The sequence below is a fragment of the Canis lupus genome, chromosome 25 (genome assembly GCF_003254725.2).
Source record: "Canis lupus dingo isolate Sandy chromosome 25, ASM325472v2, whole genome shotgun sequence".
Classification (NCBI taxonomy): Eukaryota; Metazoa; Chordata; class Mammalia; order Carnivora; family Canidae; genus Canis; species Canis lupus.
This window is the reverse complement of record NC_064267.1, coordinates 400545-415233: the sequence shown is the minus strand read 5'-3', so window position 1 is coordinate 415233 and position 14689 is coordinate 400545. Positions and strand designations below refer to the sequence as shown.

Sequence of the window (14689 nt, the reverse complement as noted above, 5' to 3'; positions counted from 1 at the left end):
GCATTCACATTTAAGAAGTAATACCTAATTGGTCATGTTTTATCAAAAAGGTGTTTGCTTTTGGGATCATAGGCCTTGTCCATAGCCGACCACTGGATGGAGTGACCAAAGATTGGCCAAGTTTCTGGAATGAAGGACTTTGAAGCTATACTGAGTATTTCTTTGTTACCGATTTACCCTGGTATAATAATGGCATGCACAATGAGAAAAGTCTGTGCTAGGCCCTGTGTAAAATACAAAAGAAAGTGCAAACTCTGGTATGCTTCAGGGAGCTATTTACATAAACAATTAGAATGGCATAAATTACATGTCAAGCTGGATGATGAAGACTGGTGTGTGTGCTTTGGGGAGGTTAACAGGAAGCATAGAATAAGAAGGTTTCACAGAGGCATGGAAACAGCTGGGCATGGATTTGTATCATGAGCGCTGAAGAGAGCATCCAGTGCAGACAGTGTGGTGTGGGGTAGGGAGAGGAAAAACCAGCAAACACATGAAACAGAAATGAAAGTGTTGTGTTCCAAGGGTCAGAAGGTACTCAACCACTTTGAATGGAATCTGCAGGTCAAATTACTGATGGAAATTCGCTCAGGTCTCAGATCTGATAGGGCTATATCATAAAGGTTCAAGAGCCAGGGAAGTAAGTTGTTGAAGCATGTGGTGGCGATGGTGGGGGCATTTCCTGGTGACAAAGTGGCCTGAAAATTTCCACATGTAACACTTCTTCAGTGTTTTATAGCTCACAAAGCAACTTCACGTATGTTATCTAATACTCATAACACTTGAGATTTGATCTTTATTTTATAAATACACAGAGCTGAAGATCCTAACCAGCTTTGACTACAGGCACACAGAGTGTCTTCTGCTCTACAGTAAGAGCAGAGAAATACTTGCATATTTTAGGACTCTCTGTACTGTACTGTATGAGAAGAAAGGGAAGGAGGGAGAGCATTGTAGAAATTTGGCAATGAGCAGATGAGCTGCCGGACTAGGCAGGGGCAATGGGAACAGAAAGGAATGGAGAAAGTGAAGAGAGATTCCAAAGGTATAATCAACAGGAATTGGTGACTGACTGGACTGGGGGTGGGGGACGCGGGGGGCGAGGGGCACAGCAAAGAAAGAATCAAAGATACTACTACCTTTTAAGGCCTGAGTGAGAGAACTCTGGTGTCATTTGCAGAAGCCGAGGAAAAGCTCATTTGACACATTTGGATCAACAAATGTGGTAGCATTGTGGGAGTAGAGGCTGTCTACCTGCCAGGTGGTGGGTGCTCATAAATGTGTGCAGAGTGAGAGAAAAAAAATAGCTTTAAAGCAGGGGAATGGATGAGCAAAACCAAGAGTAGAGTATTTGTAGAGATAAGAACAGAAAGTCAATCAGGTCTGGGTGAGTGCCTTCAGTTGGGTAAAGGTGAAGGAGTGGTGTTGGAGAAAGAAGAGAGACAAAACCCTGAGAGAGAATTTTGAGAGTTTATATTTCTGAGACCCAGGAAGGTTTCTTATTACTTCAGAAAAGGTGGGTAGTCTAAGGTACTTCTTCAAGTAGAAAGAAAAGAAAACAAGACTATCAGGACCCATTGCTTTGGGCAAAGAAATACATCCCCCGTCTGACCACCCTTGCATGATTTCTCACAGTGCAGTCCCATAGGACATCTGAGGTAGAATCACTTGGGACATTGCTAACTCTAGATATTTCTGGGCCCCATTCCAGATTTCCTGAATATATTTTTGGGGTACAATCTAGGTATCTGCATCTTTATGAGCTCCTAGGTGATTCACATGCACACTAAAATTTTAGAATCAGTGCCATATTATAAAATAACCAAGAAGAAGACGACATGGCTAAAAATCACCAGATGCATGAATTTAAAATTCAGATAGATTCCTGGGGACATGCTTGGCATGTATGGAAAAGTGACAGGCAAAGCAATACTCTGAACTGAAAACATATTCTGGAAAATGCCCTGAAAAACGATTTTGAATAATGAGTTTGAGCTCTGACTTGCTCAAGGACACCAAGTTGGATGGTAACCAGAAAACAACATGGTCTTTCTTTGTGATGACTGATGGTTTGGGGAAGTCAACATGCTGATTTGACATTGAGATTTAAAACAAACACTAGGGGAATGTAAGCTGGTGCAGCCACTCTGGAAAACAGTATGGAGGTTTCCTCAAAGAGTTGAAAATAGAGCTACCCTATGACCCAGCAATTGTACTACTAGGGATTTACCCCAAAGATATAAATGTAGTGATCCAAAGGGGCACCTGCACCCCAATGTTTATAGCAGGAACGTCCATAATAGGCAAACAATGGAAAGAGCCCAGATGTTCATTGACAGTGAATGGATAAAGAAGATGTGGTATATATATTTATGTATTTATATATGTTTATATATTTACATATAATGGACTACTGAGCCATCCAAAAATGAGATCTTGCCATTTACAATGATGTGGATGGAACTAGAGGGTATTATGCTAAGTGGAATAAGTCAGAGAATTATGATCTCACTCATGTGGAATTTAAGAAACAAAACAGAGGATCATAGGGGAAGAAAGGAAAAAATAAAATAAGATGAAATCAGAGAGGGAGACAAACCATAAGAGACAATCTATAGGAAACTGAGGGTCGCTGGAGGGGAGGGAGTAGGGGGGATAGGGTAACTGGATGATGGGCATTAAGGAGGGCAGGTGATGTAATGAGCACCAGGTATTACATAAGACTCATGAATCACTGATCTCTACCTCTGAAATCAATAATACATTATATGTTTATTAATTGAATTTAAGTAAAATTTTAAAAATACCAGAATTTTCAGGTTACATGCTGTTACCTGACAGTTTTTAGAAGCAGAACAGAAAAAGATGATCTTGTGCTGCATTATTACTTGTACTTTTAGATCATTTCCATTGCCTTTTCCAACACCTGAAGAAAATAAAGTTAGGCTAGTTAGAGCAAAGAACAAATGTATCACCAATTAACATTATGGATTAAAAAGAGGAAACTATTCCAGCTAACAGTGTGTCAATAATGAATCATTTAGGTCTTGCTTGGATTCCATCTTCAAAAGACAAAGCTTTGAGCCCAACTTTGTCTCCTAAAGCACAACTCATAAGGCTGGGGGGCAGAAAAAGACATAGTTCAGCTTCGAAGACTTAGAATCTCATTTCTTCAACTTTCTAGAAAAAAAAAATCAGGGAAGGTAACTTGCAACATTTCCTGCTAATGTGTTACTTGCTTCAGACATCTGATAATGTTTCTCAATAATAAATAGTCTAAATTCCTCTTGCTTCATCTAACTTCAGTTCCTAGAGCAATCAATCTCTATGGAAATATTGGACAGCTGTAATCTAAACATTCCTGTGGCGTTCAGGATACATCTACAGACAAATGGTTTCTTGCTCTTTATTCAATTCAAATGACCCCCTTCTTTTAGTAGTTCCTAAAAGGGCTGGTTTCTCAAGCCTTCAATTAATTTCGTATTGCTTACCTTTTAACCATGCATGTGAAAAATATACACAGAAGTAAAGGTACAGAACTAAAAAGACATTCTAACAAAGTCATATATTAATCATTCTTGATGTTCATGTTTTCATTGTTTTCACTAACACCACATTAGTAATTTGTCTTAAGCATCATCATTTCTCAGAGGAGGGGCAAGACGGCGGGAGAGGAGGGTCCCCAGGCCACCTGTCCCCACCAACTTACCTAGATAACCTTCAAATCATCCTGAAAATCTATGAATTCGGCCCGAGATTTAAAGAGAGAACAGCTGGAACGCTACAGTGAGAAGAGTTCGCGCTTCTATCAAGGTAGGAAGACGTGGAAAAAGAAAGAAACAAAAGGCCTCCAAGGGGGAGGGGCCCGCGAGGAGCCGGGCTGAGGCCGGGGCGAGTGTCCCCAGGACAGGAGAGCCCCGTCCCCGAGAAGCAGGAGCTGCACCGACCTTCCCGGGCGGAAAGGGGCTCGCGGGGAGTTGGAGCAGGACCCAGGAGGGCGGGGGTGCCCTCGGGCTCCCGGGGACACTAACAGGCACCTGCGCCCCGGGAGAGTGCGCCGAGCTCCCTAAGGGCTGCAGCGCGCACGGCGGGACCCGGAGCAGCTCGGGGGCTCGGGGGCGGCTCCGCGGAGGGGCTGCGGGGCGGGAGCAGCTCCGGGGGGCTCGGGGGCGGCTCCGCGGAGGGGGCTGCGGGGCGGAGGCGCGAATTCACCAGCGCAGGCCCCTAGCACAGGGCGCGGGACAGGGCCCAGGATCCGGCCTCCCCCGGGACAGGCAGAGGCCGGGAGGGCCCAGGACAGCGAGGACGCTCCTGCCCCGAGCTGAGCAGATCAGCGGCCCCGCCCGGAGCCTCCAGGCCCTGCAGACAGAGAGCTCCGGAGCTACTGCGGGGGCTGACTCCAGGGCTGCAGAGCTGGCCCCGCCACTGGGGCTGTTCCTCCTGGGGCCTCACGGGGTAAACAACCCCACTGAGCCCTGCACCAGGCAGGGGCACAGCAGCTCCCCCAAGTGCTCACACCTGAAAATCAGCACAGCAGGCCCCTCCCCCAGAAGACCAGCTAGAAGGACAATTTCCAGGGGGAGCCAAGGGACTTAAAGTACACAGAATCAGAAGATACTCCCCGTGTTTTTTTGTTTTGTTTTGTTTTGTTTTTTCATTTCTGTTTGCTTCCCCCACCCTTTTCTTCCCCTTTCTTTCTTTTTCTTTCTCTTTTTCTTCTTTTTTTTTCTTTTTTCTTCCTTTTTTCTTTTTTCTTTTTCTCTTTCCTTCTTTCTCTCCTCTTTTTTTCTCCTTTGCCCAATACAACTTGATTTTGGCCACTCTGCACTGAGCAAAATGACTAGAAGTAAAACCTTACCTCAAAAGAAAGAATCAGAAACAGTCCTCTCTCCCACAGAGTTACAAAATCTGGATTACAATTCAATGTCAGAAAGCCAATTCAGAAGCACTATTATACAGCTGCTGGTGGCTCTAGAAAAAAAGCATAAAGGACTCAAGAGACTTCATGGCAGCAGAATTTAGATCCAATCAGGCAGAAATTAAAAATCAATTGAATGAGATACAATCCAAACTAGAAGTCCTAACGACGAGGGTTAACGAGGTGGAAGAATGAGTGAGTGACATAGAAAACAAGTTGATGGCAAAGAGGGAAACTGAGGAAAAAAGAGACAGACAATTAAAAGACCATGAGGATAGATTAAGGGAAATAAACAACAGCCTGAGGAAGAAAAACCTACGTTTAATTGGGGTTCCTGAGGGCGCCGAAAGGGCCAGAGGGCCAGAATATGTATATGAACAAATCCTAGCTGAAAACTTTCCTAATCTGGTAAGGGAAACAGGCATTCAGATGCAGGAAATAGAGAGATCCCCCCCTAAAATCAATAAAAACCGTTCAACACCTCGACATTTAATAGTGAAGTTTGCAAATTCCAAAGATAAAGAGAAGATCTTTAAAGCAGCAAGAGACAAGAAATCCCTGACTTTTATGGGGAGGAGTATTAGGGTAACAGCAGACCTCTCCACAGAGACCTGGCAGGCCAGAAAGGGCTGGCAGGATATATTCAGGGTCCTAAATGAGAAGAACATGCAACCAAGAATACTTTATCCAGCAAGGCTCTCATTCAAAATGGAAGGAGAGATAAAGAGCTTCCAAGACAGGCAGGAGCTGAAAGAATATGTGACCACCAAACCAGCTCTGCAAGAAATTTTAAGGGGGACTCTTAAAATTCCCCTTTAAGAAGAAGTTCAGTGGAACAATCCACAAAAACAGGGACTGAATAGATATCATGATGACACTAAACTCATATCTCTCAATAGTAACTCTGAACGTGAACGGGCTTAATGACCCCATCAAAAGGCCCAGGGTTTCAGACTGGATAAAAAAGCAGGACCCATCTATTTGCTGTCTACAAGAGACTCATTTTAGACAGAAGGACACCAGCAGCCTGAAAATAAAAGGTTGGAGAACCATTTACCATTCAAATGGTCCTCAAAAGAAAGCACGGGTAGCCATCCTTATATCAGATAAACTAAAATTTACCCCGAAGACTGTAGTGAGAGATGAAGAGGGACACTATCTCATACTTAAAGGATCTATCCAACAAGAGGACTTAACATTCCTTAATATATATGCCCCGAATGTGGGAGCTGCCAAATATTTAAATCAATTAATAACCAAAGTGAAGAAATACTTAGATAATAATACACTTATACTTGGTGACTTCAATCTAGCTCTTTCTACCCTCGATAGGTCTTCTAAGCAAAACATCTCCAAAGAAATGAGAGCTTTAAATGATACACTGGACCAGATGGATTTCACAGATATCTACAGAACTTTACATCCAAACTCAACTGAATACACATTCTTCTCAAGCGCACATGGAACTTTCTCCAGAATAGACCACATACTGGGTCACAAATCAGGTCTGAACCGATACCAAAAGATTGGGATCGCCCCCTGCATATTCTCAGATCATAATGCCTTGAAATTAGAACTAAATCACAACAAGAAGTTTGGAAGGACCTCAAACACGTGGAGGTTAAGGACCATCCTGCTAAAAGATGAAAGGGTCAACCAGGAAATTAAGGAAGAATTAAAAAGATTCATGGAAACTAATGAGAATGAAGATACAACCGTTCAAAATCTTTGGGATGCAGCCAAAGCAGTCCTAAGGGGGAAATACATCGCAATACAAGCAGCCATTCAAAGACTGGAAAGAACTCAAATACAAAAGCTAACCTTACACATAAAGGAGCTAGAGAAAAAACAGCAGATAGATCCTACACCCAGCAGAAGAAGAGAGTTAATTAAAATTCGAGCAGAACTCAACGAAATCGAGACCAGAAGAACTGTGGAACAGATCAACAGAACCAGGAGTTGGTTCTTTGAAAGAATTAATAAGATAGATAAACCATTAGCCAGCCTTATTAAAAAGAAGAGAGAGAAGACTCAAATTAATAAAATCATGAATGAGAAAGGAGAGATCACTACCAACACCAAGGAAATACAAACGATTTTAAAAAAATATTATGAACAGCTATATGCCAATAAATTAGGCAATCTAGAAGAAATGGACGCATTCCTGGAAAGCCACAAACTACCAAAACTGGAACAGGAAGAAATAGAAAACCTGAATAGGCCAATAACCAGGGAGGAAATTGAAGCAGTCATCAAAAACCTCCCAAGACACAAGAGTCCAGGGCCAGATGGCTTCCCAGAGGAATTCTAGCAAACGTTTAAAAAGAAATCATGCCTATTCTACTAAAGCTGTTTGGAAAGATAGAAAGAGATGGAGCACTTCCAAATTCGTTCTATGAGGCCAGCATCACCTTAATTCCAAACCAGACAAAGACCCCACCAAAAAAGAGAATTACAGACCAATATCCCTGATGAAGATGGATGCAAAAATTCTCAACAAGATACTAGCCAATAGGATCCAAAGTACATTAAGAAAATTATTCACCAGGACCAAGTAGGATTTATCCCCAGGACACAAGGCTGGTTCAACACTCGTAAAACAATCAATGTGATTCATCATATCAGCAAGAGAAAAACCAAGAACCATATGATCCTCTCATTAGATGCAGAGAAAGCATTTGACAAAATACAGCATCCATTCCTGATCAAAACTCTTCAGAGTGTAGGGATAGAGGGAACATTCCTCGACATCTTAAAAGCCATCTACGAAAAGCCCAGAGCAAATATCATTCTCAATGGGGAAGCACTGGGAGCCTTTCCCCTAAGATCAGGAACAAGACAGGGATGTCCACTCTCACCACTGCTATTCAACATAGTACTGGAAGTCCTAGCCTCAGCAATCAGACAACAAAAAGACATTAAAGGCATTCAAATTGGCAAAGAAGAAGTCAAACTCTCCCTCTTCGTTGATGACATGATACTCTACATAGAAAACCCAAAAGCCTCTACCCCAAGATTGCTAGAACTCATACAGCAATTTGGTAGCATTGCAGGACACAAAATCAATGCCCAGAAATCAAAGGCATTTCTATACACTAACAATGAGGCTGAAGAAAGAGAAATTAAGGAGTCAATCCCATTTACAATTGCACCCAAAAGCATAAGATACCTAGGAATAAACCTAACCAAAGAGGTAAAGGATCTGTACCCTAAAAACTATAGAACACTTCTGAAAGAAATTGAGGAAGACTCAAAGAGATGGAGAAATATTCCATGCTCATGGATTGGCAGAATTAATATTGTGAAATGACAATGTTACCCAGGGGAATTTACACCTTTAATGCAATCCTATCAAAATACCATGGACTTTCTTCAGAGAGTTAGAACGAATTATTTTAAGATTTGTGTGGAATCAGAAAAGACCCTGAATAGTCAGGGGAATATTAAAAAAGAAAACCATAGCTGGGGGTATCACAATGCCAGATTTCAGGTTGTACTACAAAGCTGTGGTCATCAAGACAGTGTGGTACTGGCACAAAAACAGACACATAGATCAATGGGACAGAATAGAGAATCCAGAAGTGGACCCTGAACTTTATGGTCAACTAATATTCGATAAAGGAGGAAAGACTATCCACTGGAAGAAAGACAGTCTCTTCAATAAACGGTGCTGGGAAAATTGGACATCCACATGCAGAAGAATGAAACTAGACCACTCTCTTGCACCAGACACAAAGATAAACTCAAAATGGATGAAAGATCTAAATGTGAGGCAAGATTCCATCACAATCCTAGAGGAGAACACAGGCAACACCCTTTTTGAACTCGGCCACAGTAACTTCTTGCAAGATACATCCATGAAGGCAAGAGAAACAAAAGCAAAAATGAATTATTGGGACTTCATCCAGATAAGAAGCTTTTGCACAGCAAAGGATACAGTCAACAAAACTAAAAGACAACCTCCAGAATGGGAGAAGATATTTGCAAATGACATATCAGATAAAGGGCTAGTTTCCAAGATGTATAAAGAACTTATTAAACTCAACAGCAAAGAAACAAACAATCCAATCATGAAATGGGCAAAAGACATGAACAGAAATCTCACAGAGGAAGACATAGACATGGCCAAGATGCATATGAGAAAATGCTCTGCATCACTTGCCATCAGGGAAATACAAATCAAAACCACAATGAGATCCCACCTCACACCAGTGAGAATGGGGAAAATTAACAAGGCAGGAAACCACAAATGTTGGAGAGGATGCGGAGAAAAGGGAACCCTCCTGCACTGTTGGTGGGAATGTGAACTGGTGCAGCCACTCTGGAAAACTGTGTGGAGGTTCCTCAAAGAGTTAAAAATAGACCCGCCCTACGACCCAGCAATTGCACTGCTGGGGATTTACCCCAAAGATACAGATGCAGTGAAACGCCGGGACACCTACACCCCGATGTTTCTAGCAGCAATGTCCACAATAGCCAAACTGTGGAAGGAGCCTCAGTGTCCATCGAAAGATGAATGGATAAAGAAGATGTGGTTTATGTATACAACGGAATATTCCTCAGCCATTAGAAACGACAAATACCCACCATTTGCTTCAACGTGGATGGAACTGGAGGGTATTATGCTGAGTGAAGTACGTCAATTAGCGAAGGACAAACATTGTATGTTCTCATTCGTTTGGGGAATATAAATAATAGTGAAAGGGAATATAAGGGAAGGGAGAAGAAATGTGTGGGAAATATCAGAAAGGGAGACAGAACATAAAGACTGCTAACTCTGGGAAACGAACTAGGGGTGCTGGAAGGGGAGGAGGGCGGGGTGTGGGGGTGACTGGGTGACGGGCACTGAGGGGGGCACTTGACGGGATGAGCACTGGGTGTTATTCTGTATGTTGGCAAATTGAACACCAATAAAAAATAAATTTATTATATAAAAAAAGCATCATCATTTCTTAGCCTACTTCTTCCATCTCATTCCAGTTGCAGAACTCCTTTCCCCTGATGTCTACCAGGAATCAGTGAAATGTACCTCTAAATTAATTCAAATACTTATCACATGACAGGAAAGGGCAGTGATTTATAAGCTTAGTGCTCACATTTAAAACTTTTAAAATATATTTATAAAATGAAGAATCTCCTCAACCATCCCCACCTGTTTATTTCTCCAGTTCCAAATGCATAAATATGATTGTTTTTATGCACATCGAATCAAATATGAATATATACATTCTCTGGTATTTTTTTATATATGTACACACAAATATGAATATATAGTATTCTGCACTTCTGTTTTACAGAAATTGTTGCATACCATAGCACTGTCCTGTACCTTGCATTTTTAAAATACATGTCATAAATTTTATTTAACTCATTCATAAAAATCAGTAAAATGTTACAGCTGGTTCAAAGTAAAGTATACAAGTCACCAGGGAAAACACTATGAGGCTCCTCACAAAATTAGAAATAGAATTACCATGTGGTCCAGTAATTTTACTACTAGGTATTTACCCAAAGAATATGAAAACACTACTTTGAAAAGATATATACACCCCTATATTTATTGCAGCATTATTTATAGTAGCCAATATATGGAGGCAATCCAAGTGTCTATTGATAGGTGAATAGTATACATACACAATGGAATATTGCTCAGCTGTAAAAGAGAATTAAATCTTGCCATTTGCAACAATATGGATGGACCTAGAGGATATAAAGCTAAGTGAAATAAGAGAGACAAATATCATGTTTCCACTCATATATGGAATTTAAGAAAATTAAAAAAAGATAAAAAAATCAGGATTCTTAAATACAGAGAACAAACTGGAGTCTGCCAGAAGGGAGGTGGGTGGGGCGATTGGTGAAATAAAAGGGATTAAAGAATATGCTTATCTTGATGAATACTGAGTAATGTATAAAATTGTTGAATCATAATATCATATACCTGAAGCTAATATAAGCTAATGTATGTTAGTTATACTTCAATTTAAAAAAAGTACTGCATGTCTATAGGGGGATAAGGGCTGATGACATGAGTTTACAAAGAGATACAAAGTGGCTCAATAATCAATTGCTTTCCACTAGACAAAACTAATTTGTATTTTTATGTTCAGATATTATTTACAGTATTATTAGTTTTCTACAAATTACAGAGTAATAAAGAACTTGCAGACCATGAGAAGAAGGGATAATCCCAGAATGGTGCGCTAGACAAAATATTGCTCATTTCAAGGTCCCTCACCCTTTTTTCTGATAGGCTCATCTCCCTTCTGTTTTGATCATAATCATAACAATCTGAAAGGAAGATTATTCTTATTCCAAAAGAAAGCTGATGTTTCTAACATTGGGTCAGGAAGAAACAGGAAATCTGAACAGATAAATTACTAGTAATGAAACTAAATTGGTAATCAAACAACACCCAACAAACTAAAGCCCTGGACCAAATGGAATCACAGATGAATTCTACTAAACATTTAAAGAAAAGTTAGTACCTATTCTCCTCCAACTATCCCTAGAAACAGAAGGGGAATGAAAAACTTCCAAATATATTCTATAAGGCCAGCATTACCCATTCCAAAACCAGACTAAAGTCACTATAAAAAAATTAGAGGGATGCCTGGGTGGCTTAGCAGTTGGGCTCCTGCCTTTAGCCCGGGGTGTGATCCTGGAGTCCCAGGATCTAGTCCCGTGTCGGGCTCCCTGTGGAGCCTGCTTCTCTCTCTGCCTGTGTCTCTGCCTCTCTCTGTGTGTCTCTCATGAATAAATAGAAAAAATTTAAAAAAGAATTAGAACTACAGGCCAACATTCCCAATGATATAAAAACCCTCAACAAAATATTAGCAAACTACACTCTTACAATACATTAAAAGGATCATTTACCATGATCAGTAGGACTTATTAGAGGGATGCAAGGATGGTTCAGTATTTTCAAATCATTCAACATGGTATATACTACATGAGCAAAAGGAGGATAAAGATTCTATGCTGGTTGTTTTTTGTTGCTGGGAAGATGGCAGAGTAGGAGGATCCTGAGCTCACTTTGTCCCACAGCCACACCAAGATAACAGCCACATCAGGGCAACGAATTCTGAAAAGGACCTAAAGACTGGCAGAACAGACTTTGTACAGTAGAGAGGCCACATTGAAAAGGGTAGGTAAGGTGGAGGCACAGTTGAGAACCAAACCCCCAGTAAGACTAATCACAACCAAACCCCCAAGCATGAAGAAGCAAGAGGCTCAGACGCCACAGCAGGCACAAGGGAGCTGCACTGAGAAGACAAGACCTCATAACATTTGGCTTTAAAAACTAGTGGGACTTAATAGGTCTTTATGGCCATCAGAGTTCAACTCTGGGCACTTTATTTATTTATTCAAGTATAATTAACATAAGTACTCTATTAGTTTCAGGTGTACAATATAATGATTCAAAAAAGTCTATACACTACTCAGTGCTCATCAAGGTGAATGTACTATTAATTTTCTTTTTCTATTTCACCAATTCCCCGCTCCACTTCCCCTCTGGCAACCACCAGTTCTCCGTATTTAGGAGTCTAGTTTTCTGTCCTTTTGTTTGTTTGTTCTGTTTCTTAAATTGCATATATGTATGAAATCATATGGTATTTGTCTTTCTCTGATTGACTTATTGCAATTAAAAATATACCCTGTAGGGCCATTCATGGATGTTCAAATGGCAAGATTTCATTCTTTTTCATGGCTGAATAACATTCCATTATACATAAATATACATACACATATATACTACCTCTTCTTTATCCATTTACCTATTAATGGACACTCGAGTTGCTTCCATATATTGGCTATTGTAAATAATGTTGCAATAAACATAGGGGTGTATATATCTTTTCAAATTAGTGTTTTCATATTCTTTGGGCAAATAACCAGTAGTGGAATTACTGAATCATATTGTAATTCTATTTTTAATTTTTGTGAGGAAACCCTATACTATTTTCCACAGTGCCTGCAGCAATTTGCATTTCCACCAACAATGTACAAGGGTTCCTTTTTCTCGAATTCCTCATCACACTTGTTTCTTGTGTTCTTGATTCTAGCCATTCTGACAAGTGTGAAGTCATTGTGGTTTTGATTCATATGTCCTTGATGATTAGCGATGTTGAGAATCTTTTCATGTGTCTGTTGGCCACGTGTATGTCTTTTATTGAAAAAATGTCTATTCAAGTCTTCTGTCCAATTTTTAATCTGATTGTTTTTTGGTGTTGAGTTGTATATGTTCTTTATATATTTTGGATATTAACTCTTTATCAAATATATCATTTACAAATATCCTCTCCATTCAATAGGTTGTCTTTTTATTTGGTTGATGGTTTTCTTCATTGTGCAAAAGCTTTTTATTTTGGTTCAGTCTCAATAGTTTAATTTTGATTTTGTTTCCCGCACCTTAGGAGACATATGTAGAAAAACATTGCTATAGCCATGTTAAAGAAATTATGCTCTATGGTCTCTTCTATCAGTTTATGGTTTTAGGTCTCACATTTAGGTCTTTAATCCACTCTGAATTTGTATGGTGTAAGAAAGTGGCTCAGTTTCACTCTTTTGCATGTAGCAGTCCAGTTTTCCCAACACCATTTGTTAGAGAGATGCTTTTTCCCATTGTATATTCTTGCCTCCTTTGTTATAATTAGCCATAAAAGCATAGGTTTATTTTGGGCTCATTATTCTGTTCCACTGATGTATCTATTTTTTCTGACAGTCCATTGGTGTGTCTATTTTTGTGGTTACTACAACTTTCTAGTATATCTTGAAATTTGGGATTGTGATATTTCCAGCTTTGTTTTTCTTTGTCAAAATTTCTTTGTCTATTTGGGGTCTTCTGTGGTTCCATACACATTTTAGGATTATTCTATTTCTTTGAAAAATATTATTGGTTTTTTGATAGAGTTGCATTAAATCTGTGGACCATTTTGGGTAGCATGGACATTTTAACAATTTAAAATTTTAACAATGGGACTGTTTTTTTTTTAACTTCTCTTTCTGCTACTTCATTATTAGTGTAGAGAAAGACAACAGGTCTATGTATATTAATTTGGTATCCTGTGACTTTACTAAATTATCAGTTCTGGATGTTTTTTGGTGAGGATTTTCTTTTTTTTAAGATTTTATTTATTTTAGAGAGAGAGTGCATGCATGTGTGAGCAGAGGGAGAGGCAGAAAGTGAGACAGAGGGAAAGGGAGAGAATTCTAAGCAGATTCACATTAAGTGATCAAGCACTAATGTTGTGCTTGATCCCCCAACCCTAAGATCATGACCTGAACTGAAACCAAGAGTCAGACAATTAAGTGACAGAGCCATTCAGGTACCCTGGTGAAGCATTTTCTATATATCATATTATGGCATATACCAATACTGACAGTTTTACAGCTTCCTTACTAATTTAACTGCCCTTTATTTCTTTTTCTTTTTCTTTTTTAAATATTTTTATTTATTTATGACAGTCACACAGAGAGAGAGAGAGAGAGAGAGAGAGAGAGAGGCAGAGACACAGGCTCCATGCACCGGGAGCCTGACGTGGGATTCGATTCCGGGTCTCCAGGATCGCGCCCCGGGCCAAAGGCAGGCGCCAAACCGCTGCGCCACCCAGGGATCCCTATTTCTTTTTCTTGTATGATTGTTGTGGCCAAGACTTCTCATACTATGTTGAGTAAAAGTAGTGAGAGTAGACATCCTTGTCTAGTTCCTGATCTTAGAGCAAAAGTTCTCTTTTTCACCATTGAGGATGATGTTAGCTGTCAGTTTTTTAA

At 40.1% G+C, this 14689-nt stretch overlaps 1 protein-coding gene across 16 annotated transcripts in view; it reads right to left on the bottom strand.

The window, feature by feature from the left end:
• The window catches only part of LOC112669357 (phosphatidylinositol 3,4,5-trisphosphate 3-phosphatase TPTE2-like), a 176411-nt gene that overhangs the window by 9003 nt on the left and 152719 nt on the right, over window positions 1-14689 (bottom strand). For all 16 annotated transcript variants that reach the window (XM_025462377.3, XM_025462378.3, XM_049100918.1 and 13 more), the window contains one exon: window positions 2832-2923. In XM_025462377.3, coding sequence (XP_025318162.1) covers window positions 2832-2923 — 92 coding nt within the window. The remainder of the gene's footprint in view (window positions 1-2831; window positions 2924-14689) is intronic.